Genomic DNA, 22,749 nt, shown 5'->3' with positions numbered 1-22,749 from the left:
AAGGTGCACGTGTCACAATGACTCTCGTGCTATGTGATATTCTACCTGATGGAGATTGGGAAATGACCAGGGTGTAAATGGTCCTTGATTATGCTGTGTGAACTGTAGATGGAAGGGGAGGCTGCTCTCTTGCAATGGACTGGAAGTAGAAATGCATTCCAGAGTATTTTCTCGAAGGTTAATTAGACAGAAATGTGTGTTGACAACAACATTACATGTATGATGAGAAAGGCTGAGTCACTGAAATAGATTTTAGGGAGAGTTTTGAACGAAGGAGGTGGAGCCAAGCGCGAGTGTTTAATTGTCATATGTTACAACAAATCTTACTTGCTGTACACAAATAATATTTAACAAAAAAAACTATTAATTAATAACCTAACACTTGGACTGAACACGATGAAGGTGCACTCATCAATGGTGGACAGAAAGAGTGTCTAAAAGGCTAAATTTTGACAAGGGAAATATTCTGGGGTGTAAATCATTGAGTCCTTGGGGTTAATCAACTTTCAAGCTCACCATCTTCTCTAGTACTACTTTTAGATTAATGCTTAGTTCCTTTCCTCATTATTGTTTAAGACACATTCCTGCCGCACTCCAGGCTTTGACTGCATTGCCCTGCGGGACCGTCTCCCCTTGCAGTATCCAAAAAGGATAGTCTCTCCGAGATTGGCACTGACTCGGAGGCCTCCTGCACTCCATGCTTCCTCTTTCAGATCAATCTGAAGGTCACTCATCCTTCTCTGCAAGGCTGCATACTCTCTCCTCTCCTTTACTCTCTCTACACCAACGACTGCTCCTCCACAGACTCCTCTGTCAAGCTTCTCAAGTTTGCGGATGACACAACCCTGATTGGACATCCAGGATGGGGAGGAATCTGCCTACATACAGGAAGTGACACAGCTGGTGTCCTGTTGCCATTGTAACAACCTGGAGCTCAAAGCTCTTAAGACAGTGGAATTAATAGTAGACTTTAGGAGAGCTCCCCCTCCCCTCCTCCCACTCACCATCAACAACACCACAGTCATATCTGTGGAGTCTTAAGTTCCTTGGAACCATCATCTCCAAGGACGTGAAATGGGGGGCCACCATCAACTCCACAGTCAAAAAGGCACAACGGAGGATGTACTTCCTGCGGCAGCTGAGGAAGCACAATCTACCACAGGCAATGATGGTCCAATTCTATACGGCCATCGTAGAGTCTGTTCTCACTTTCTCCATCATGGTCTGGTTTGACTCAGCCACCAAGCACGACATCCGGAGACTGCAGCGAATCATCCGATCAGCTGAGAAGGTTGTTGGCTGCAACCTTCCCCCCATTGACGAACTGTACACTGCAAGGGCCAGAAAGCGAGCGAGTAAGATCATCTCTGGGTCCTCTCATCCTGGCCACAAACTCTTTGAAGCACTTCCCTCAGGAAGGCGACTATGGACTGTCAAAGCTGCCACAGCCAGACATAAAAACTGCTTTTTTCCACAAGTAGTAGCTCTACTCAATAACCAAAAATCTGTAGCCTCCTTTTGCTCTGGTATTTTATTTAATTCACATGTTTAATCAATAATGTTTTATTACTAATGTTTAATGTTTTACGTGTCATTCTTAATTGTTACTGTATGTCATGTTGTCACTCGAGCGGAGCACCAAGGCAAATTCCTTGTATGTGTACATAATTGGCCAATAAACATTCATTCATACTTGAGCTGCAGTGTCATCAACTCCCTAAACATGCTATCCATGAAGTTCTGAGTTTCTTGGCTGCACCATAGTGGCTCCAGCCACCAGTTCATGTAGTTGGAGACCCTTCCTCCACATGTGGTTGGCTGGAACAAGGTCTCCATGACCTTGCACCTGGTGCAGCTTCTGCAGCCCATTCAACCTACCATTGAATGCCTACCATTCCTTGGTGGTGATAATGGTTTTGAAGAAGAATACGATTTACCTGAAGATATAAAACTATTTTCAGTGACCACAAACATGGCTGGATTAGGGAAATGTAAAACAAAATGGTGAACTTTTTAGCGGGAAGGAATGGACCAGGATGGGGGCATCAATGCCAATTTGAGGACAAACGAGAAAGTCAAGAGTGTTTAATTGTCATATGTAATGGGATCTGAACAATTAAATTCTTACTTGCTGCAGCTTTACAGGCACATTCAGCACAACAACACAACAAATAAATATGCAATAAATTATAAAAGCAACAAATGGGCAACAAACTATGAATATGCTATAATAAGAACTAGAGTGAGTTAATGTGCCCTGCTAGGAATGTGTATTGGGGGAATGCGGGAAGTATGATTTGGTTAATTTTGGGCTGAGGAAGAAGATGAGTGACGTGCTTGTTGATGCATGGGGTCTAGAGATGGAATAGAGGTGATCATTGCTAAACAGGAGAAATATTAATGGTATATCTTTCCATTATCATGTTAAATAGTATGCATCCAAAGATGTACAGGTTTGTAGGTTAATAGGCTTGGTAAATGTAAAAATTGTCCCTAGTGGGTATAGCATAGTGTTAATGTGTGGATCGCTGGTCGGCGTGGATCTGGTCGGGCTGAAAGGGCCTGTTTCCCCTCTGTATCTCTAAACTAAACTAAAATCTGTTGATTTGTAGATTACCGGTTCTGTGGCAGATGCCCTGTGCTCCTCTGTTCAAGGGAGTGAACATAGAGGGTTAATAATAACAGGAAGGAAATCTCCATGTGATTTAATATAGTTGCATCAGGTTCAATAATGGTGACCAAACAATTGTGTGCCCGAACTATGTTGATCAATTTATTTTTGTGAATGGGTTGGGGTGTGTGACAAAGCCACTGTAGCCAATTTTAATAACCCCTGACCCTTTGTCCTGCATTTGATTGTGGTGGTTTAACTTACTTTGCTATCTTTGTGACTCAAACCAACCCTGGTGATATGTTTATTTACCAAACCAAGGGAGGGATCCCTTGAATTAAGTCTAAAATGTTATACCATCCTTGTACTGTATGTTGGAATTAAGGCTTATACTGTATCTTGCTTCTAATGTTTTTGGTTATCTTGATTTATCTGTGCTTGATAAAACCAAATTACCTAACATGCTACGAATAAGCCAAAGAAAATGTAAATGGTTTGAATATTTTAAGAATAAAAGCTAATTATGTTTTTTTTTAATATAGGGAAAAGAAGCATTCATTAGTCTTAATAAGATGAGTTATTGTAACTTTTGCAATTCCCTGCTGATGTAAGTCTATTCTCCACAGGCACGCCACTCCTCGTACGGCGAAGCAGTGACCCACATCTCGTACCACCCGCTCAGTTCCAGCAAGATGCATCTCAACCTGATGATCCCAATAACAGGAACCTGATTGTGAAGCCAATCATAACAGTAAGCATAGCATAGCTGTTGGGGGAAGGGGGGAGGTGGGAGTGGGTGTGGAGATTCATGTATTGATGTTAAGAACTAAGGATCCAGTTAACCTTTAGCACGCAGGAGTTAATGGACACCATGGAGAACGTTAATGAGAGTCATGTTTGCAACCCTCTTGGGCATAGCAGGATCATTTTTCAGTTCAAAGTTGCCTTGTTTGCTAAGAGAACGTCTTGAACTGAAGAATTGCAAAGTTTTATTCTTTTTCTGATGCCAGAAAGTGTAATTCAAATATTAGGCACTAATGTAATTGTGTTCTTAAAAACTGGGGAAAAATGGAGTTCTTGACTATTTAATAGGGACCTCAAAGAAAATTGGTTAAAAATTATTTACACTTCAAATGTAATGGTATTAAACTAATTGCGATTTAACAGATTTAATGTTGGTTTGGTTTGTGTGCTGCGCTCTCCCGGAAAGTTTTGCAGAACAGAGAGATCTAAAGATACTGGTGCATGGCTTCCTAATAGTGGTGAGCCAGCTGGGCAGTGTGGTGAAGAAGGCATTTGGCACGCTTCTCTACACTAGGAACTGTATTGAATATAAACGCTGGGATATCATAATGCAGCTGTACAAGATGTTGGTGAGATCACACTAGGAGTACTGTGTGCAGTTCTGGTCAGCAGTTGTAAGAGGGATGTCATTAAGATTGAAAGGGTGCAGAAGAGATTCATCAGGATATTACCTGGGCTTGCGGGCTTGAGTTATTGTCCCACTGACTTCAGTGTCTGTTTCTAGACAGACACAATGTGTTTCCAGTTAAGGAGTGGCTGTCTTCACGCTAAACCTCCACCTGCCTTCTTCCAACATTCCCCCAACCCGCTAACTGTGCCTGTTCTAAAAGTAAGTTTGCTCTGACCCTCTCTTCCAAACAACAACACCTACTTCCTCTATGCTCCGCTGTGATATTGACATGGGGGACAACCGGTGGAGGGTTTATGGTATGAACTTGAGGTAACCACTGTGGATTGACCAAGTATTTAAAATAGGTGCTTAGTACTGTTACTGGGTTTTACTTTAAGATGAATAAATAGAAGAGCCCCAGAGAGTGTTGCAGAATGGAGAGATCTGGAATACATGTGTGGTTCCCTAAAGGTGGTGCGTCAGGTGGACTGTGCGCTGAAGAAGGCATTTGGCACACTTCCCTTCATTGGGAAGGATATTGAGTGCAAAAGTTGGGTTATCATGATGCAGATGTACAAGTCGTTGGTGAGACGATACTTGGAGTACTGTGTGCAGCCCTGGTCACCCAGCTATAGAGCTGGCGGCCTTGCTCGAGACTGACTTTGAGCCCCATGGCGGGGCCATGGACTTACCATTGGAGCCTGCGATCCCTTGCCTGGGATCAACGCCCCAACTGCGGCCTGCGGGTTTTAACATCGAGGAGCTCGCAGTCTCGGTTAGATACTGACGTCGGGAAGCTCCAAAGTCCAGGAGGTTCGACCAGCCCCGACCCGGGGTCTGATTGACCGACGCGGGGGAGCCGAGATCCTCACGATGTGGAAGCTTGATTGCCCCGATGCGGAGGACCCGACCGCCGGCTATGGGAGCCAAGATCGTCCTGTCAACTCGAGGCCCCCTAGCGCGGGAGAACAAAGAAGCGAAGAGATTTAACTTTTTTTTGTCTTCCATCACCGTGAGGAATGTGGAGGAGTCACTGTGGTGTTAAAATGTTTTGTTGCTTTTTATTGGTATGACTGTATGGCAAATCAAATTCCTCGTCATGTTGCAAAACATACTTGGCTAATAAAGTATGATTACGATTATGATTATTATAGGAAGGATGTCATTAAGTTGGAAAGGGTGCACCAAAAATGACAGTTATTTACTATGTCTGTTCGGGACACATCTCCCAAGCCTGCAACATCTAGCAGTAATTCAGAGAAGGACAGCAGGACCATGAGAACAACTCTATGTCAAGTATTCCTCTGTCATGCACAACCCTGACTTGGAAATACATCTCCTTTCTTTTATTATTACAATATGTTGGAAGTTTTAGGATCTTGTGACAGCAACTATAAAGAATATTGCTGCATGTATAAATCAATGTTGTATGTGACTTAAACATGATGTTGTGGGGGTGGAATTGATATGTTGTGGGCTGCAGGATCTGTTCCTGTGCTGTACAGTTCTATGTTTGGGAGATGTTATTACAAACAGCCATGGTACATGTTGCGGTCAATGTCTGTCTTGGTAGAAAAGGTGACTTAAAATGTTCATTGTTTTCAAATCACTCCATGACTTTATTCCCACCACATCCTTTCACCCCACAAAATACATGTCATCTTAACTCTTCCCTAGCAATATCTTCTGAAGTGCTCTGTAAATATGCCTTCTTTTCCTGGTTAGGGGCAAACAAGAGTTCATGTACATCCATATTATGAAGTTAGTTGGTATCCTTCTAGACATTCAAGTATGTTTTTTTCTTGCTTGGATGCTGGGAGGTACAAGCAACAATTCTAGCCTTGCTAATTTACCTCCACCTGCCACCTCTCGCTATGTGATGTTTAAGTCTTGCCGAGAACTTGGTTTGCATATGCAGTTGAACAACAAGCATAATCAAAGATGTCTCCCATTCTTGGGAGCTGTGATTTAATAAGGCTCAAAATTGCCAAATTTTCAGGAAATTAATTAGCAAATATTGCTGTAATTGGCAGTGATTTTAAGGTAATATTTACATCTCAAATTAAATTAATCACATACCACAAAGTTTATTTCCTTAAAATTTGTGATATTGTTTGAGTTATTTATATATTCTTTCTGTGTTAATATATGTTAAAAAAATCTCTTTCACTGTTGCCGCATTGAAAATAGTATGTTTAAAATAACTTTCCAAAAATTCATGTTCAAAGAGATAACTCAATCACATCGCTTCGATGTCAAAGATTAATCAGTAAAAGGGAATAATTGGGAAAATTATTCCATTTGTCAAACTTACACACATCTTTTCTGTACAAGCAAAGCCTTCCATATACCATCTTCCATAATTGTGAATCTTGTATCAAATCTGTCCACAGCAGGAATAAAAAGTCTCAGAGTTTTCTTCAAAGGCTCGAATAAGTAACCTCAGCCAACTGATTGACCGACATGCAAACCAGCAAGGGTTCCATAGAAAGCTAACAACTTGAAAGGGTTGACATTTTCACCAATCATACCACTGTGTTTGGTTTCTTTTCTCAAAACTGCTGTTCCCATTTCCAACCAAACTGAATAGCAGCAATGAGAAAAATGACAGAAGAAAACACTAGAGCAGGAAAAACACAGAGTTTCCTCATAAATCGACCAGTTCAATATACAAAGTGGTTCTTAGAATTTTTGTTCAGGAGTGGAATTTATTTCTGGAATTTGGACAAATTCTTCATTCCCCTGGATCCGTTATAGCACATCTGAAGGGTAGCAGAACCACCTTCAGCTTTCACAGCTCTGGGCAGAGAAGCTAGGCAGGTTACAGGAGGTTATGGCATTGATCTGAAAAGGACTAGTCGCACTTGTAATTCCAGCTGCATGCTTCCCTCCAATCCACTGCACAATAGCAGGAGCCATGCTCTATTATGTAGGGATACAGGTGAATACTGGACAGGAGATCCTGTCAAAATTTAAGAATTCAGAAATGAAACAGTTCCGCAGAGAATGGAAAATGCTTCCTTTAAAATTAATCAAGCTGGATGGATGCCAATATAGTGAAACTTGATTGTTTTCTAACATCCTTTGCCCATTTCCATTTCTGTTCCTATCTTTTTTTTAATTAACCCGCTGAACTGCTTTTGGATTTTGGATCCCATTTGCATGAATTTTTATAATGAGTTAAGCACAACATTTTAAAATGCTTGTGACAGTGTATCTGGCACAGGACTGAACATAGAGTTGGCAGCAGACTGGACATGTTATCATGCGAGATGATTAGCTGCCACCATTGTAACATCTTTGTGGTGGGACTGTCAGCATATGGATGATTCCCAGAACATTTTTGCACATTCCATTCTTTGTCTTGGAGTATGTGAAGGAACGTCACTATTGACAGCAAGAATGATAATTAAAGACAATATTCAGATCATCTAATGCCAGATACAAAGGTAGACACAAAATGCTGGAGTAACTCAGCTGGATAGGCAACATCTCTGGAGAGAAGGAATCGGTGACGTTTCGGTCGAGACCCTTCTCTCCAAAGATGCTGCCTGTCCCGTTGAGTTACTTTAACATTTTGTGTCTACTTTCAACTTAAACCAGCATCTGCAGTTCTTTCCAATTCAAGAATATACAGTAAAGTCTGGATGAGGAAGATCCTTAAGCCCATTTGAATTATTTCACAGTATCAACTCTGCCATTTCAGATGTCAGCCTCGACTCTGTAGCAATTCCTCTGAGCTTTATGACTAAGGGCTCGAGCCTTATTCAAGGCACTTGATTATAATAGTGTATCTTTAAGCCCATGCATGATATTCTATCTGAGTTTGAGTTCCGATTGAACAGGAGAGCCTGCTTTATAACAATGTCACTATCGTGAACATCCAGCAATTCGATATGTACATAGTTTAAGAGGGCTGCTTTGGAAATAAACTATTACTTCTTTGGATCTATATATGGCATTTATTAATGGCTTTGTGAAGATGTTATTTTGATAGATTCTCAGCTAAAACTGGGATTGAGCAAATCTTGCACTGACTTTTCGAGGAAGAATTAAATTAAATTGAGGCTGAGAAGGATGTTGATAGAAACTGTTTATTCCTTTCAGTTTATATATCACTAATAACAGATTGAAAATCTGGCACCCACAGGTTTAATTAACAGAGTGGATATTTAAAAGGATTCATTCTTTGGGATACTGGTGCTGCTATGAAGTCTGCTGTTTTTGTAGTCACCCTTTGAAAGCTACCTTGAACAGTGGCATAAAATCAGAGCGATGCAGCATGGAAACAGGCCCTTCGGTTCATCTCATCCATGTTGTCCAAGATGCCCCTTCTAAGCTAGTTTTAATTGCCCACTTTTAAAGCATATGCTTATCAGATTTTCCTATCTGTCTTTTTCAATGTTGTTATTGTATCTGCTTCAACTACTTCATCTGTCAGCTCATTCCATATGTCCATCATACACTATGTGGAAAAGTTGCCCCTCACATTCCTATTAATTTTTTCCCCTCCATCCTTAAACTTATGTGCTCTAGCTTTTGATTCCCCTTCCCTGGGAAAAAGACTCCATGCATTCACCCTATCGATTCCCCTCATGATTTTATTCCTCTCTATAAGATCACTTCTCAGCCTCCTGTGCGCCAAATAATTTAGCCGCCCCAATCCCCTATAGTTCAAGTTCTCAAATCCTGACAATATCCTTGTAAGTCTGCATCCTTTTCAATATAATGGCATCTTTTCTATAGCAGGATAACCAAACTGAATACAATACTCAAAGTATGGCCTCTCTAAAGCCTTGTACAACTGTAACATAACTTTCCAACTTCTATACTTAATTCCCTGAGAAATGACAGACAACATGCCAAAAGCCTTCCTCGCCACCCTATCTACTTGTGATGCCACGTTCCTAGATCTATGTACTTGTATTCCGAGATCCCTGCATTCTACAGCACTCACTGGGGCTCCACCATTCATTATGAAGGTCCAGGCCTGGTTTGACTTTCAAAAATGCAACATTGCACACTTATCTTAATTAAATTCCATTTGCCATTCCTTGGCCTACTTACCCAGTTGCTCCAGATCATGCTGTAATTCTTGATCAACATCTTTGCTGTCTATGATACTGCCTATTTTAGTGTCATCTGAAAACATAATAATTATGGCTTGAAAATGTTCATCCAAATCTCTGATGTGGATGACAAACAACGGTAGACCAATGGAATGGAATACTTTATGGTCGCATTGACAAGGCACAGTGACATTATTTTCTTGCATACCCAAGGTATGCAAATAGCGGCCACCTATGGCGCTGACAAAGTTACACAGCACGCCAGTGCCTTCTTTGTTCTCCCCTCCCCTACAGCGGTTCCCCCAAGCCGGGTCCTCCATTGTCCATTGTTCTCTCCCACCTTCACCTCTCTCCCTCCCCATTTTTCTTCCCCTCCCTCTCTCACGGCAATCCCCCCACACTCTCATTGACTGCAGGTCAACCCATGAGGCTTCACCACCACCGTGAGGCTTCACCACCGTCGAAGCCTCACCACCGCCGAGGCCCCATTGCCGCTAGGCTCCAACAACGCTGCTGATGCTTCTCCGCCGCTGCCTAGGCTGCACCACTGCCAACACCGAGGCTCCACCGCCGCCGTTGAGGCTCCATTGCTGCCGCCAGGGCTTCACCCCTGTCACCGGGGCTTCCCATCGCTGAGGTTTCACCGCCGCCCCCAAGCCCCACCGCCACGAGGCTTCACCGCTTCCGCCGCTGAGGCTTCACCGCCGTCGCTGGGGCTTTGTCACCACTGAGGCTTCATCGCTGCCGCCAAGTCCCCGCCGCCACGAGGCTTCACCGCTGTTGCCGAGGCTTCACCGTTGCAGCCTCCCCACCGCTGCCGAGGCCCCACTGCCGCGAGGCTTCCAAGTGGTGAAGATACAGTGCCCTCCATAATGTTTGGGCAAAGACCCATCATTTATTTATTTACCTCTGTACTCCACAATTTGACATTTGTAATAAGAAAATCACGTGTGGTTAAAGTGCACATTGTCAGATTTTAATAAAGGCCATTATTATACATTTTGGTTTCACCATGTAGAAATTCCAGCTGTGTTCATACATAGTCCCCCCATTTCAGGGCACCATAAAGTTTGGGACACATGACTTGCTCAGGTGTGTTTAAATGCCTCCTTAATGCAGGTATAAGAGAGCTCTCAGCACCTAGTCTTTCCTCCAGTCTTTCCATCACCTTTGGAAACTTTTATTGCTATTTATCAACATGAGGACCAAAGTTGTGCCAATGAAAGTCAAAGAAGCCATTAAGAGACTCAGAAACAAGAATAAAACTGTTAGAGACATCAGCCAAACCTTAGAATTACGAAATCAACTGTTTGGAACATTATTAAGAAGAAAGAGAGCACTGGTAAGCTTACTAATCGCAAAGGGACTGGCAGGCCAATGAAGACCTCCAGAGCTGATGTCAGAAGAGTTCTCTCTATAATAAAGAAAAATCCGCTAACACTGTCTGACAGATCAGAAACACTCTTCAGGAGTCAGGTGTCGATGACCACTGTCCGCAGAAGACTTCATGAACAGAAATACAGCGGCTACACAGCAAGATGCAAACCACTGGTTAGCCGCAAAAATAGGATGTACAGGTTACAGTTTGCCTAGAAGTACTTAAAAGAGCAACCATAGTTCTGGAAAAAGATCTTGTGGACAGATGAGACGAAGGTTAACTTATATCAGAATGATGGCACGAGCAAAGTATGGAGGAGAGAAGGAACTGTCCAAGATCTAAAGCATACCACTTCATCTGTGAAACACGGTGGTGAGGGCTTTATGGCATGGGCATGTATGTTGCTGAAGGGGACTAGCCTCCAAAACAAGCATAAGCTAAAGATGGCTGCAATACAGGCCTGGCAGAGCAACACCAGAGAAGACACCCAGCAACTAATGGTCCATGAATCACAGGCTTCAAGCAGTCATTGCATACAATGGATATGCAACAAAAAATACAAAACGTGACTACTTTCATTTACATGACATTGCTGTGTCCCTTACATTATGGTGACCTGAAATGGTGGGGTACTATGTATAAACACTGTATGAAAAAATGTATAAAAATGGCCTTTATTAACATCCGACAATGTGCACTTTAACTACATGAGATTTTTTCTATTACAAATCTCAAGTTGTGGAGTACAGAAGCAAATAAATAAATGATGGGTCTTTGTCCCAAATATTATGGAGTGCACTCTACCAATAGTGCAATTTGATAAGGAGTTACAGAAAGTTGTGGGTAGAGCTTATGTCTATTCAAGATGATGTGTGACTTGGACCTGAGTCTGGAGACGCCTTTGATCTGCTTCACTGATAGGAGGTACTATGAAAGATTGCTTTTGTCCTGCATTGTAGTGGATGCTCTCATAGATTCGTGCAGATAACAGAGGAGAGGTTGTTCAAGGTGGTAGCTGCTCTGCTAGCCAGTGGTTGTATGGTCTTTAATGGCTGGGTTATGATATCAGACAACCATCTAAGAGAAAACAATGTATTCGCCTTCAGAGGTGGTTGGCAGTCTGAGGGGGAAACATGAGGTGATCCACTCATCATAACATACTCTGTCTCTAAGTTAATGGGGACAACGGAACCATAGTGAACACATATGGAAGATTTACTACTATTAAGGTAGGGCTTGTGAGATATGTTCTGAAGCATAAGTACAAGGGGTGTTTATTCGGTTCCTTGCATTTGTTCCATTTTTAGATAACATCATGGCTCATATTTAGGAAAACATATTTATGAAAAGTTTGATCTTAAGTGTTAAAGAAAAATCCAATGGTTTATGGAACTATGTGAAAAGTACATGTCTTGAAAGGCTGTATCACTTGAAGAATCAATGAATTACATCAATGTGATATAGCATCTAGCAGATCTAAGGAAAGAGTGCAGCAGAAGGATTATATTTAGTTGGTTGAGGATTAGGAACCTTCTAGAAGTCACTTGGAGTCACTCGTCATTAAAGATTAACCTTTCAGACACCGCCGAGAGCACTGTGGAAGCAAATTGTAGAAGTGCTAAAAATAGCATTTGTTTTAATCCGCTTGTATTGTGCCCTTTTAATTATTAGTTATAATATACTGGAAATGAGAAGAGAGTCTTTTTGACTGACAGGCGAGAATAACCCAATGGGAGATGCTCACTCACAAAAATATGCTCACTTTCCACGTGAGTGAGTCTTTTACTATGGGGGTGGTTGTGCCAAATAATCCAAGTGGGTAATGGTGAGACAGTGGGCAGTGGGGGTGTTTGTTGGGGGATGGTGTCTGAAGGCAGGAGAGTTTTTTAGTTTTAGAGATACAGCGCGGAAACAGGCCCTTTGGCCCACCGAGTCTGCACCGACCAGCGATCCCTGCACATTAACACTATCCTACACACACAAGGGACAACTTACACTTGCACCAAACCAATTAACCTACAAACCTGTACGTCTTTGGAGAGTGGGAGGAAACTGAAGATCTCGGAGAAAAACCCACGTGGTCACAGGGAGAACGTACAAACTCCGTGCAGACAGCACCTGTAGTCAGGATTGAACCCGAGTCTCTGGCGCTGCAAGTGCTGTGAGGCAGCAACTCTACCGCTGCGCCATCGAAACCTTCGTTAAACATCACAATCTACAATAGCATCCCCAGTGAGGGGAGAATCAGCTTGGACATGATGAATTGAATAATCTCTCGGTAAAACTCAGCGGGTGAGGCAGCATCTATGGAGCGACATTTCGGGCCGAAACCCTTCTTCAGACTGATGTGAGGGTGGTGGAGGGGGCGGGAAGAAGAAAGGAAGAGGGGGAGCCAGTGGGCTGAGGGAGAGCTGAGAAGGGGAGGAGAAAGTAAGGACTACCTGAAATTAGAGAAGTCATAGTTCATACCGCTGGGGTGCAAAGTGCCCAAGTGAAATATGAGGTGCTGCTCCTCCAATTTACGGTGGTCCTCCCTCTGGCCATGGAGGAGGCCGAGGCCAGAAAGGTCGGATTCGGAATGGGAGGGGTAGTTGAAGTGCTGAGCCACCGGGAGATCAGGTTGGTTATTGCAAACCGAGCGGAGGTGTTCGGCGAAGCGATCGCCAAGCCTACGCTTGGTCTCACCGATGTAGAGCAGCTGACATCTAGTGCAGCGGATGCAATAGATGAGGTTGGAGGAGGTGCAGGTGAACCTCTGCCGCACCTGGGAAGACTGCTTGGGTCCTTGAATGGAGTCAAGGGGGGAGGTAAATCGACAAGTGTAGCCTTTCTGCGGTTGCAAGGGAAAGTGCCCAGAGAGTGGGTGGTTCGGGTGAGAAGGGATGAAGTGACCAGGGAGTTACGGAAAGAGCTGCCTCTGCGGAAAGCAGACAGGAGATGAGATGGGAAGATGTGGCAAGTGGTGGGGTCACGTTGGAGGTGGCGAAAATGATGGAGGAATATTTGTTGTACGTGACGGCTGGTAGGGTGGAAGGTTAGGACAAGGGGTGGGAGGGCTGGGGAGTGAGAATAGAGTCACGGGGTATAGAAGAGACTCTGGTGAGAGCCTCATCTATGGTAGAAGAGGGGAACCCCCGTTCCCTGAAGAATGAGGACATCTCCGATGCCCTGGTGTGGAACACCTCATCCTGGGTGCAGATGCGGTGTAGACGGAGGATTTGGGAGTAGGGGATGGAGTCCTTACAGGAAGCAGGGTGGGAAGAAGTGTAGTCCAGATAGCCATGGGCTATTAATCTCTCTGTTGTATCCCACTTTGGTTCTACAGAGAGTACAGCTATTGATTGTTTCTTCTGTACATTCATTCTACATGTTTGTCCTGGGCATGCCCCAAAGATTTCCTTTGTGCTTTGTGATATTTGATTTCACATGCTGTCTGCCTGTATCTTACTTTTTTGCAAGCAAGGGAACATGCTCAAACATAAGCTAATCTGAAGTCTATTTTAGAGTCTTAAAAATGGGAAGCCGCTCAGCCTTTCATAGAGAAGAAACAAAGTGCTGGAGTAACTCAACGGCTCAGGCAGCATCTTAGTAGACCATGGATGGGTGACGGTTCATGTTGGGATCTTTCTTCAGACTGATTGAGGGGAGGTGGGGATGGGGGGAAGAATTCTGAATGAGGGGGCAGAACAAAGCTTGGAAGGTAATAGGTCGACAGGTGAGGGTTAATTGATAGGCAGATGGTTGGTCAAAGGGCTGACTGTGGGGTGGAGAGAGAGACTTAGGGGTAGTACTGTGGGGGGATGACGGGGTTCGGAGGGATGGAGAAGGTAAGAGGTAGTGTAGTCGTTTCATATCCGCCTTTCGTATCTGTGCATCCTCCTTGAAATTAGTTCTATTCCAATTCATCATGCATTCTGTCCCTATATTACTGCATACTTGTACTTTTAAAACATTTGTCCATTCCAAATGTAACCATTGAGTCTGCTGCTGGCACCTTTTCTTTACCAGTTCTTTAATATATCATCACAACTCGCTATGAAGGAATTCACTTCTTCCTTGTGAGTATCGACCCTCCTGCAAAGGGGAAGACAGTTTCTCTTTGTCAAAGCATTTTGGATACTTCTATTAAATCTTGCCCCTAAAATTCCATTATGCCTCATCTGTCTGTAGCACACATATACTCCAAGTACACCGAGTGGTATTGTTCTAGCCAACTGAGAAATGATTAATGCCCCAGAGGTTTTGTCAGTGAAGAGCTGCTACTGCTCTCCATTCTACTACTAGTCAGATGTACACTCACTGGGAGTAGGCTGCCCTGGGGGGAGTGGGTGTTCCAGCAGCAATGATACATGAAGCCAATTCAAGCCTGATTGGTGAGCATTCAACAGGTATTCAGAACCCAATAATAATCAATCATTCTATTATTCTTGATAAAGTAATAACAAACAATTAGCAATTATGACACCAGAAAAGTGTTAAAAAAATAATTAAGTATGCTTCTCAAATAGCTCATGGAAAATCCAAATGATTATTAAGCCATTGCTTGTTGAGAAAAGCAGCACAGTGGCCAGCTAGTAGACCTGCTGTTTCATGTCACCAGAGACCTGGTTCAATCCTGATCTTGGGTGTGAACTGCACATTTTTCCTGTGTTTGCATGGGATTCCTGCCACATCACAAAGATGTGAGATAAGGTAGGTTAAATGGATGCTAGTGTGTAGGTGAGCAGTAGATCCTGGGGTGAGTTGATGAGAATGTGGAGAGCATAAAATAGGGCAATTTATGAGTGGCTGGTTAATAGTCAGCAAGGACTCAGTGGGCCAAAGGCCTGCCTCCTTGCTGCACCTCTCTATGACTTAAAGGATGAGGGCATCTTCAAGAAAAGACCCATTGAGGAGGAATTTGAAACTACAAATGGATGACATTGAACCTTCATAATAATCTTAGTCATAGGACAAAGCTCCGTGGTCAGACATTTTCACTTATTTCTCAAGCATATATTTATAACCTCCAAAAGGAGACGTAAGAATTTGGAAATATTTTCCTGTTTCATCTCCAGTTCACTGTGCAAGAGATTGCTATTTTACTTGGGCATTTAATGGGCATTTGGTGTGGTTGGTGGGTATTTTATATGCAAAAGTACCCTAAGGGTAGAGTGGAGATTGTAAAATCAACCTGAGGCACGAAATGTTTCACTTATTAAAATGCCAAAATATTTGGATTTGTAGAGGCCCTCCTACAATCTCCAGGGCTGCCAACATTGGGTGAGAGTTAGGAGCGAGAAATTGCGAGAGACCAAGCCTGAGGGAGCGTAACGACTGAGGTGGGGAGTGGGGGGGGAGAGGTGGGAGGGGGGGTAGGGTGTGGGATGGGGGTGTTCCCCCTCCCATTGGTACGGAGCTTTTGCATTTTTCAGCTTGAAATTGTTCAATCTGGTGCATGCTGTAACAAGTCTTTTATCTTACACTTGAATGCAATATTTATGCTTTAAATTGGATTAGCTATGAATAAGGTTAGGCTAAATTACATTCCTAATTACATTCCACAGTAGAGCCAGGCTCTGATCAACAGGTGCAGCACATGAATGATCTTAATATATTCATGTATGGAAATCAGATTGTAATCAAACACTTAGCCCATGTTCAACAACCTGGTCTCATTCAGGCGCGTGCCGTCAGGGTTGGCAAGGTAGGCAGTGCCTACCCTGACTAAAATTATAAAAAGGTAATTATTAAATATAAATAGTAAAGATTTCCAATTCATTTACTAAATTCAGTATTTAGTAAATGATTATTACTTTAATAATCGATCTTAGGTAGGCATAATTCTCCCGTGCCTTTCATCCGTAGTACGTGTAATACGCGTAACTATGTTCAACTCATGTGCCATGGACGCTGCTTCAAGCCTTCACTTACAACGGGCAGTAAAGGCAGCTGAAATTCTACCTCTGCACCGTGGACTGCGCGCAAGGTGCTGCGCATGCCCACAGGAGAGACCAAACTGCGCATGCGCGGTTTTTAAGATTTTTTAAACTGACTGCCTATAGTACTGATCTGCACATGCACGGTTTTTACGAGCGTATGCGGGGTATTCACGGTTTTCTGTACATGCCCAGATTTTTACAATTTTTAAAAGTCGACTGACTGCCTAGTGCCTACCCTGAATAATTACTCACGGCACGTGCCTGGTCTCTTTGCACACCTGGTACTACTCCTGACCCTGACTCCAGTTGCATACCTTCTCTCATTCCTGACCCTGAGTCCAGCCTTACACCTGGCCCCCTTTTCTACCCTGATCATATCTGCTTACCTGCTTAGGTTCCCAGTGCTGAACACTCCCATTGTCCCAGATTTGACTGTACACCTAGAACTATTCCAGACCTTGACTCTGGATGCACACTTGGCCTTGCTCCGAGCCCCTCTGCACTGACAATATATCTGGCCCACACATAAAGCCCCATATCTGACCCCCTGGACTTAACCTATTACGTTCAAGTCCACAGGTGCTTGTCTAATGCAGTAATCTTTTATGGGGCACTTCACAGACCAAATTTTGTATAACAAAATTTGCTACATCCATTGGCTTCTTTGTTATCTAACATGCTAGTTATTTTGTCAAAGAAGTCATCAATTGGTTGAACACAATTTCTCATCCATAAAATTATACTCACTCAGCTGTATAAGTATTCTGGTACCATTTCCTTCATTTTCGTAACAAACTGTCCTGAAGTCATTTTCACCCCCAATATTTTCAGTATTTTGCTGTCTTCCTCTCAGCTGGGACTTTTCCGAAATGCAAAGTTCAATAACTATATAATTAGGCAATATCATTCTATTAAATGTGATCTTGAGAGTGCATAATATTTTCTGTGGTATTCATAACACAACAATGATGAAAATATATTTGTTTTGATTGCACCTTCCAACATGCAGACAGTTAGTATGAACCGAAGGCTAATTTTTGTTCCAATGCTCCCCATTCCAAATTACTTTTACATTTACGTGATTGAAATCCAAGTGAAGTTTAGATGACATCAGAAAAATAAAACCTCTGGAATGGATGATATTCATTACATGGTTGGTTGGAGTCAGTATCAGCACAATTACTATATTAAACTTTGATTCTTCAGATGTCCTGGTTCAAGCTAAAACTAAAGACAAATAATAACCTTCTCACGCATTCCCCTGCAAGTATCTGTCATTCCTTTAAAATATGCCCCTTCTTTGAACAAGCTCTTAAACATCGCATCTGAATCAGTTTCCATCTGATTACGCTCCTTGAGGATGTTCATATACACATTCAATTAATAAAATGACGAGATTGGGGACATTTCTATTCAACCTGCCAAAGTAATTTGGGGTGGGGGGTTTAGAAATAGTCTGTGAGGTAAACAAACATAATAGTTGAGTGGCAAATGACAATAGTGCTACCTTCCCAATATTATACTGAAGGAAATAATGGGTTATCGGGGCTGTATGTTGTGACGGACAGCCTTACACCTTGCATGTCATTTTAATATTACACGTATCCCATCCCCCTGGACATTAATAAATTAAGGTTTTGTCAACTAATTACAAATCAATAACATTAGCCAACTCCGAAACACGAAGCGCTGAGCATTGGGATCCAGACATCACGGACAACTGGCCTAAGTTCCCCATCTGGCAGTGCTCTGTCTGAACCAGGGGCCACAGAGCATTTTTGAAAGAGGGGGGGGGCTGAGCGATCACTGATCACTTGCCTAGGGGGTACCCGGTGAGGGAGTGGAGCAACCGAGTGGGGAGAGGATGTGGGAGGGGGGTGTGCCCCCTCCCATGGTAGGGACTTTTTGAAATTTGATGTATTAAAATCATGTTTTAGTGCATTGTAGGAGTATGATTTCAATGCTTTTTGTTTGAAGTATTTTTAAGAGGTAACTTTTTAAGGGGTAACTTTTTCCACACAAAGGGTGGTGGGTGTATGGAACAAGCTGCCAGAGGAGGTAGTTGAGGCAGGAATATCCCAACATTTAAGAAACAGTTAGACTGATAGGACAGGTTTGGAGGGATATGGACCAAAAGCAGGTAGTGTAGCTGGGACATGTTGGCGGGTGTGGGCAAGTTGCGCCGAAGGGCATGTTTTCACACTGTATCACTCTATGACTACATTATACCTCCACCATGCATGAATGCTTCAAAATCAAGTGGTTGAGTTTTATTGCCATATTCAAGCATATAAACATAGAAAATAGGTGCAGCAATAGGCCATTCGGCCCTTCGAGCCAGCACTGCCATTCAATATGATCATGGCTGTTCATCTAAAATCAGTACCGTTTTCCTGTGTTTTCCCCATATCCCTTGATTTTGCGAGCCCCAAGAGCTAAATGTAACTCTCTCTTGAAAACATCCAATGAATTGGCTTTCACTGCCTTCTGTGGCAGAGAATTCCACAGATTCACAACTCTCTGGGTGAGGAAAATGTGTCCTCATCTCAGTCCTAACTGGCCTACCCTTTATCCTTAAACTGTGACCCCTGGTTCTGAACTCCCCCAACATTGGGAACATTATTCCTGCAGTTACAGTGAGTGAAAATCTAGCAGGCAAGCAGGATGCTTTCTCCAACCACCCCCATTTGAAAGCCACTATTTTCCACCGTTTCTACCCACTGCTTGGTACCTACTTCCAGCAGCCACTGGTTGTCCTCCAGGATGCACCGAGCCGCAGCCTGATCCATGCCGGTCACCAGGCCGAATTCGGCACAGAGACTCTAACGGCAGCAGTGCAACGCTTTCGACGGCCTGGGACTTTTGCACTGAGGCTGCTCTATGCCCGGAGCTGCAGCGAGCTACTCACCAGCCCGGCAAACACTCGCCAGCCCCGGCTCCCCGTCCGAATCTGCCTCCGCCGCTGCCTCTGCTTCCATCCCTCCCTCCGCCCAGGCTCTCCAAAACCCGCGGCCCATGCAGTTGACAGAGCATGAGAAATTTGTGATCAGCGTGAGAGCATGAGAATTTGTCGAAATGTGTGAGTCTCATGGTCAATGCGTGAGAGTTGGCAGCCCTGAATCTCTAACCTTAAAGGATATGAAGCAGCAAATGGCACATAGAAAGCCCCAGAATGACAAACAACGGACAACGGTCGAGCAGCATCGGTAGCTGCAAATAGTCAGTCGATGTTTCGGGTTGGAACCTTACAAGTGGACTGGACAGGAGGTGTTGTACCAATTTTATGGAGCACGAGTTGAACTCGTGATCCTCCGAATTAGAGACAGAACTGATCCCTGCTGAACCATGACAAACCCAGCTACATCCGTGGCTCACAGAAAGTTTGATTTTTTCTCATTTCATCAAAGGCCTGCCTGCGGTAGCTGTGTTCTGCAGTGAGAACAAGTAATTAGTATTGGAAAAAAGTTCCTATCTTGACACAAAGCATTGCGTATTGCATCACCCACGTATTTTCCTGTTGCCAATATCAACCACTTTTTGGGAATTATGAAAGTCATACAAATTATCCCAAGGGTTATTTACTCAGCACCTTAAATATACTAACTCCATTAGATTGCTGCTTCAGGGATGCTTGGAGAACTGATGATTTTCCCCTTGCTGACTGAAAAGACTGATATTTGAAACCTCCAGAAGAAGTACCACAAAGGATTTCACGCTTAAGCATACATTTAAAAGGTATCAGCACTCTTCAATTTCATGTCCTATAACACTATAATAATCCTCCATGACAAAACCATGTTGGCTTTTGAAAAAAAATATATATTTCTGGGTGTTCCTTTTTTTGTTTTCTTTGAGAGAACTTCTTGTCTGTCTTTTGTGGTCACTGTTTGATTAAAGGCAGCTGATAAGATTTCAGTGAATGTGGGTTTAAAATAAATATGTTTTGTGTCACTGCAGGCCAGGAACACATTGATAAGTGTCTGTTTATCTCCAGCTGCAGGATTTCTGACCCATCATTTCCAGAGAACTTAAAAGTGGTTAACGCATTCCTCTGCTCAAGTCTGGTCAAGGATTCCCTGTAAAGTACTTTCATTTCTTTCCTGTTGAACTGATCCCATTCCATGGTACGTTGAGTGGCATTGAATAAACGGTACCAGGATGAGGCTAGTGCAAGTGAAGTGAATACAGTATGATAAAGGAGACCCTTATTATTCACTCAAAATGCTTTCATTTCTTAAGTGATCAGAAATCAACCTTTTCTCTGCCCTCAGCCACACACATTTGCCTGAAAATAGCAGCTGCTTGACATGGACCACCAGTGCACATTCTGTTACAGCCATGCCACTTTCCTGAGTCTGCAACCAATTTCCTTTCTGATAATTCCTCACCTCTCTCCTTTACAAAGATTTGTAGCAAGGTTGCTACCTCCTTCCGTAATTTACTGTAACTGTTTTGATCCGTTGCTCCTCAAGTTTGCCCAATCACCTCTTCTCAAAAAAACATTGTTAATTTGAAAACCATCTGTAAATACAGAGCATGGAAGGGCCTGTTGTTGTGCAGAGGAATGTTGGAAGCCTGTGGGTACTTAAGGAATGCCTTTGATGCATTGATCTACGCAGTTAATCATGCTGAGAGGGAAAGGGGACAGTAGAATGGAACGCTTTTGTGAGACCTATCCATTGCCAGTGGCAGAAATACTGGATGTATTTGTGTAATAGATCTGAACAAGTCCAACAGCTCTGACATAAGTATATTTACATGCAGGTCCGATACAGATGTATTATCAAGGGTGTTGCTTGTGTTTTGTAAAAGACCTTGAGACTGAGTATGCTTTAAAGCTAGACTCAGATAAACACATCTAGAACTATCCACATGCAGTCAGGACACCTGATATATTTCCATTAATTACACCGGTGATTACTTCTATAGAGCTACCTTGTCACACGAGAATCCTTTTGGGACATCCGAAGGTCATATAAGACATTGTATGAATGCAAGTTTTCAAATTCATTTTTTCTTTGTTATATGTAGCAATGTCACAAAATTTTGAGATTTTAAAAATCAAGTCTGCAATTTATCCCATCAGATAAAGCATAAAAAGAAGTTTAAGTTGACACCTAATTCACTTTCATATCTTCAGTATTAAAAAAGTTATGGCCATTTTCATACTCGGAAATTAGCATCTTGTTCCCTATTGCTTTTCCATTGACTTAACACAAAAGCTGTGATCGAGGACAGTCAAAAGCCCATAACTTTCTTAAAAATTAAGAGAACTGAAATAAATTTTCAGTTATTATAGATTGAAGCATTCTGAAACAAATATGAAACAATCTTACTTGGATGACCTGAAATTAAAGCATATAATTAGTTAGTTACCCAATTGTAGCTAATTACAAAATTCAATTACTAGATCTAAACATCTATCCATTTCTTAAGAAAATATTAACATTTTTAAATAGCCTAAGTGTCCAAATAACATTCACACAAGAATTCACAATGTAACATGATTTTTAAACCTCATTGTCATGAATCTATAGGCCAAATAGAAGGAATTTAGTGTTTAATTCCCGTAAATTAATGGCCATTTTAATCATCTTGCAAGTGGGATTTTGTGGAACGCGATCTATTGGAACGTTGCGGTTACGGTGAATTTAAACCCCATATCAGCAGGAAAAATACTGCTGGTTCGTAAATCACCTTTTCGCAATGTAAAATGTGGATTAAGGTCATCCTAAGAAACACGTTTATATGTAACATAAACGGCTTTCCTTTAGCTGTCCCGTACTTGAAATCCCTCCCTGTTGTCGGCGTTCACGGCAATAAAAGCTAATTTTAATCTTACTCCAGCGCTGAATTGTCGGGCGATTTAAAAAAAAAATTCACAGACCGGCAGTCGGAACAAAACTTCAGCATAAGCTGCAGCCCGAGAAAATAAAACTCCGGCAGGCAGGAGAAAAAACGCATTTTAACCCCGCCCCCCCCCTCAAAGGCGCCAAATTCGCGCACACGGCCAGTGACAGAATTGCAGCGCCGCTGAAGGTAAGTTTTGTAACATACCTATTATATGCTCAATGCTAATACTCATAACCAATTACTTTTAAATATAAAACACTCACAGAAATTCATTATACTTTGCATACTTATAAACCAAATGCTGCTATAATGCATTTCCCAGCACAAGAAAATGGGCAAGATAATGTGTCTTTCAAATCACGTTTAACATTTTAATTTTTAAGATATATTTGCTTCTTCCATCTTCAAACCATGTAGTTGAAAATGTCCCACTGAATTAGTGATGTTGTTCTCTACCACACTCCAGCCAGGATTAAGCTGTGAGCTGTCTTCGTGAGCTGGAG

General features: G+C 42.6%; 1 protein-coding gene across 2 annotated transcripts in view; it reads left to right on the top strand.

Moving 5' to 3' along the window:
• pard3b (par-3 family cell polarity regulator beta) overlaps positions 1–22,749 on the top strand; it is a 1,048,449-nt gene that overhangs the window by 405,092 nt on the left and 620,608 nt on the right. For both annotated transcript variants that reach the window (XM_033024356.1, XM_033024355.1), the window contains exon 4: positions 3,238–3,362. In XM_033024356.1, the coding sequence (XP_032880247.1) occupies positions 3,238–3,362 (125 nt within the window). The remainder of the gene's footprint in view (positions 1–3,237; positions 3,363–22,749) is intronic.

The sequence above is a fragment of the Amblyraja radiata genome, chromosome 7 (assembly GCF_010909765.2).
Source record: "Amblyraja radiata isolate CabotCenter1 chromosome 7, sAmbRad1.1.pri, whole genome shotgun sequence".
Classification (NCBI taxonomy): Eukaryota; Metazoa; Chordata; class Chondrichthyes; order Rajiformes; family Rajidae; genus Amblyraja; species Amblyraja radiata.
The sequence above is the reverse complement of the archived record's forward strand: the minus strand, read 5'-3'. Positions and strand labels throughout refer to the sequence as shown.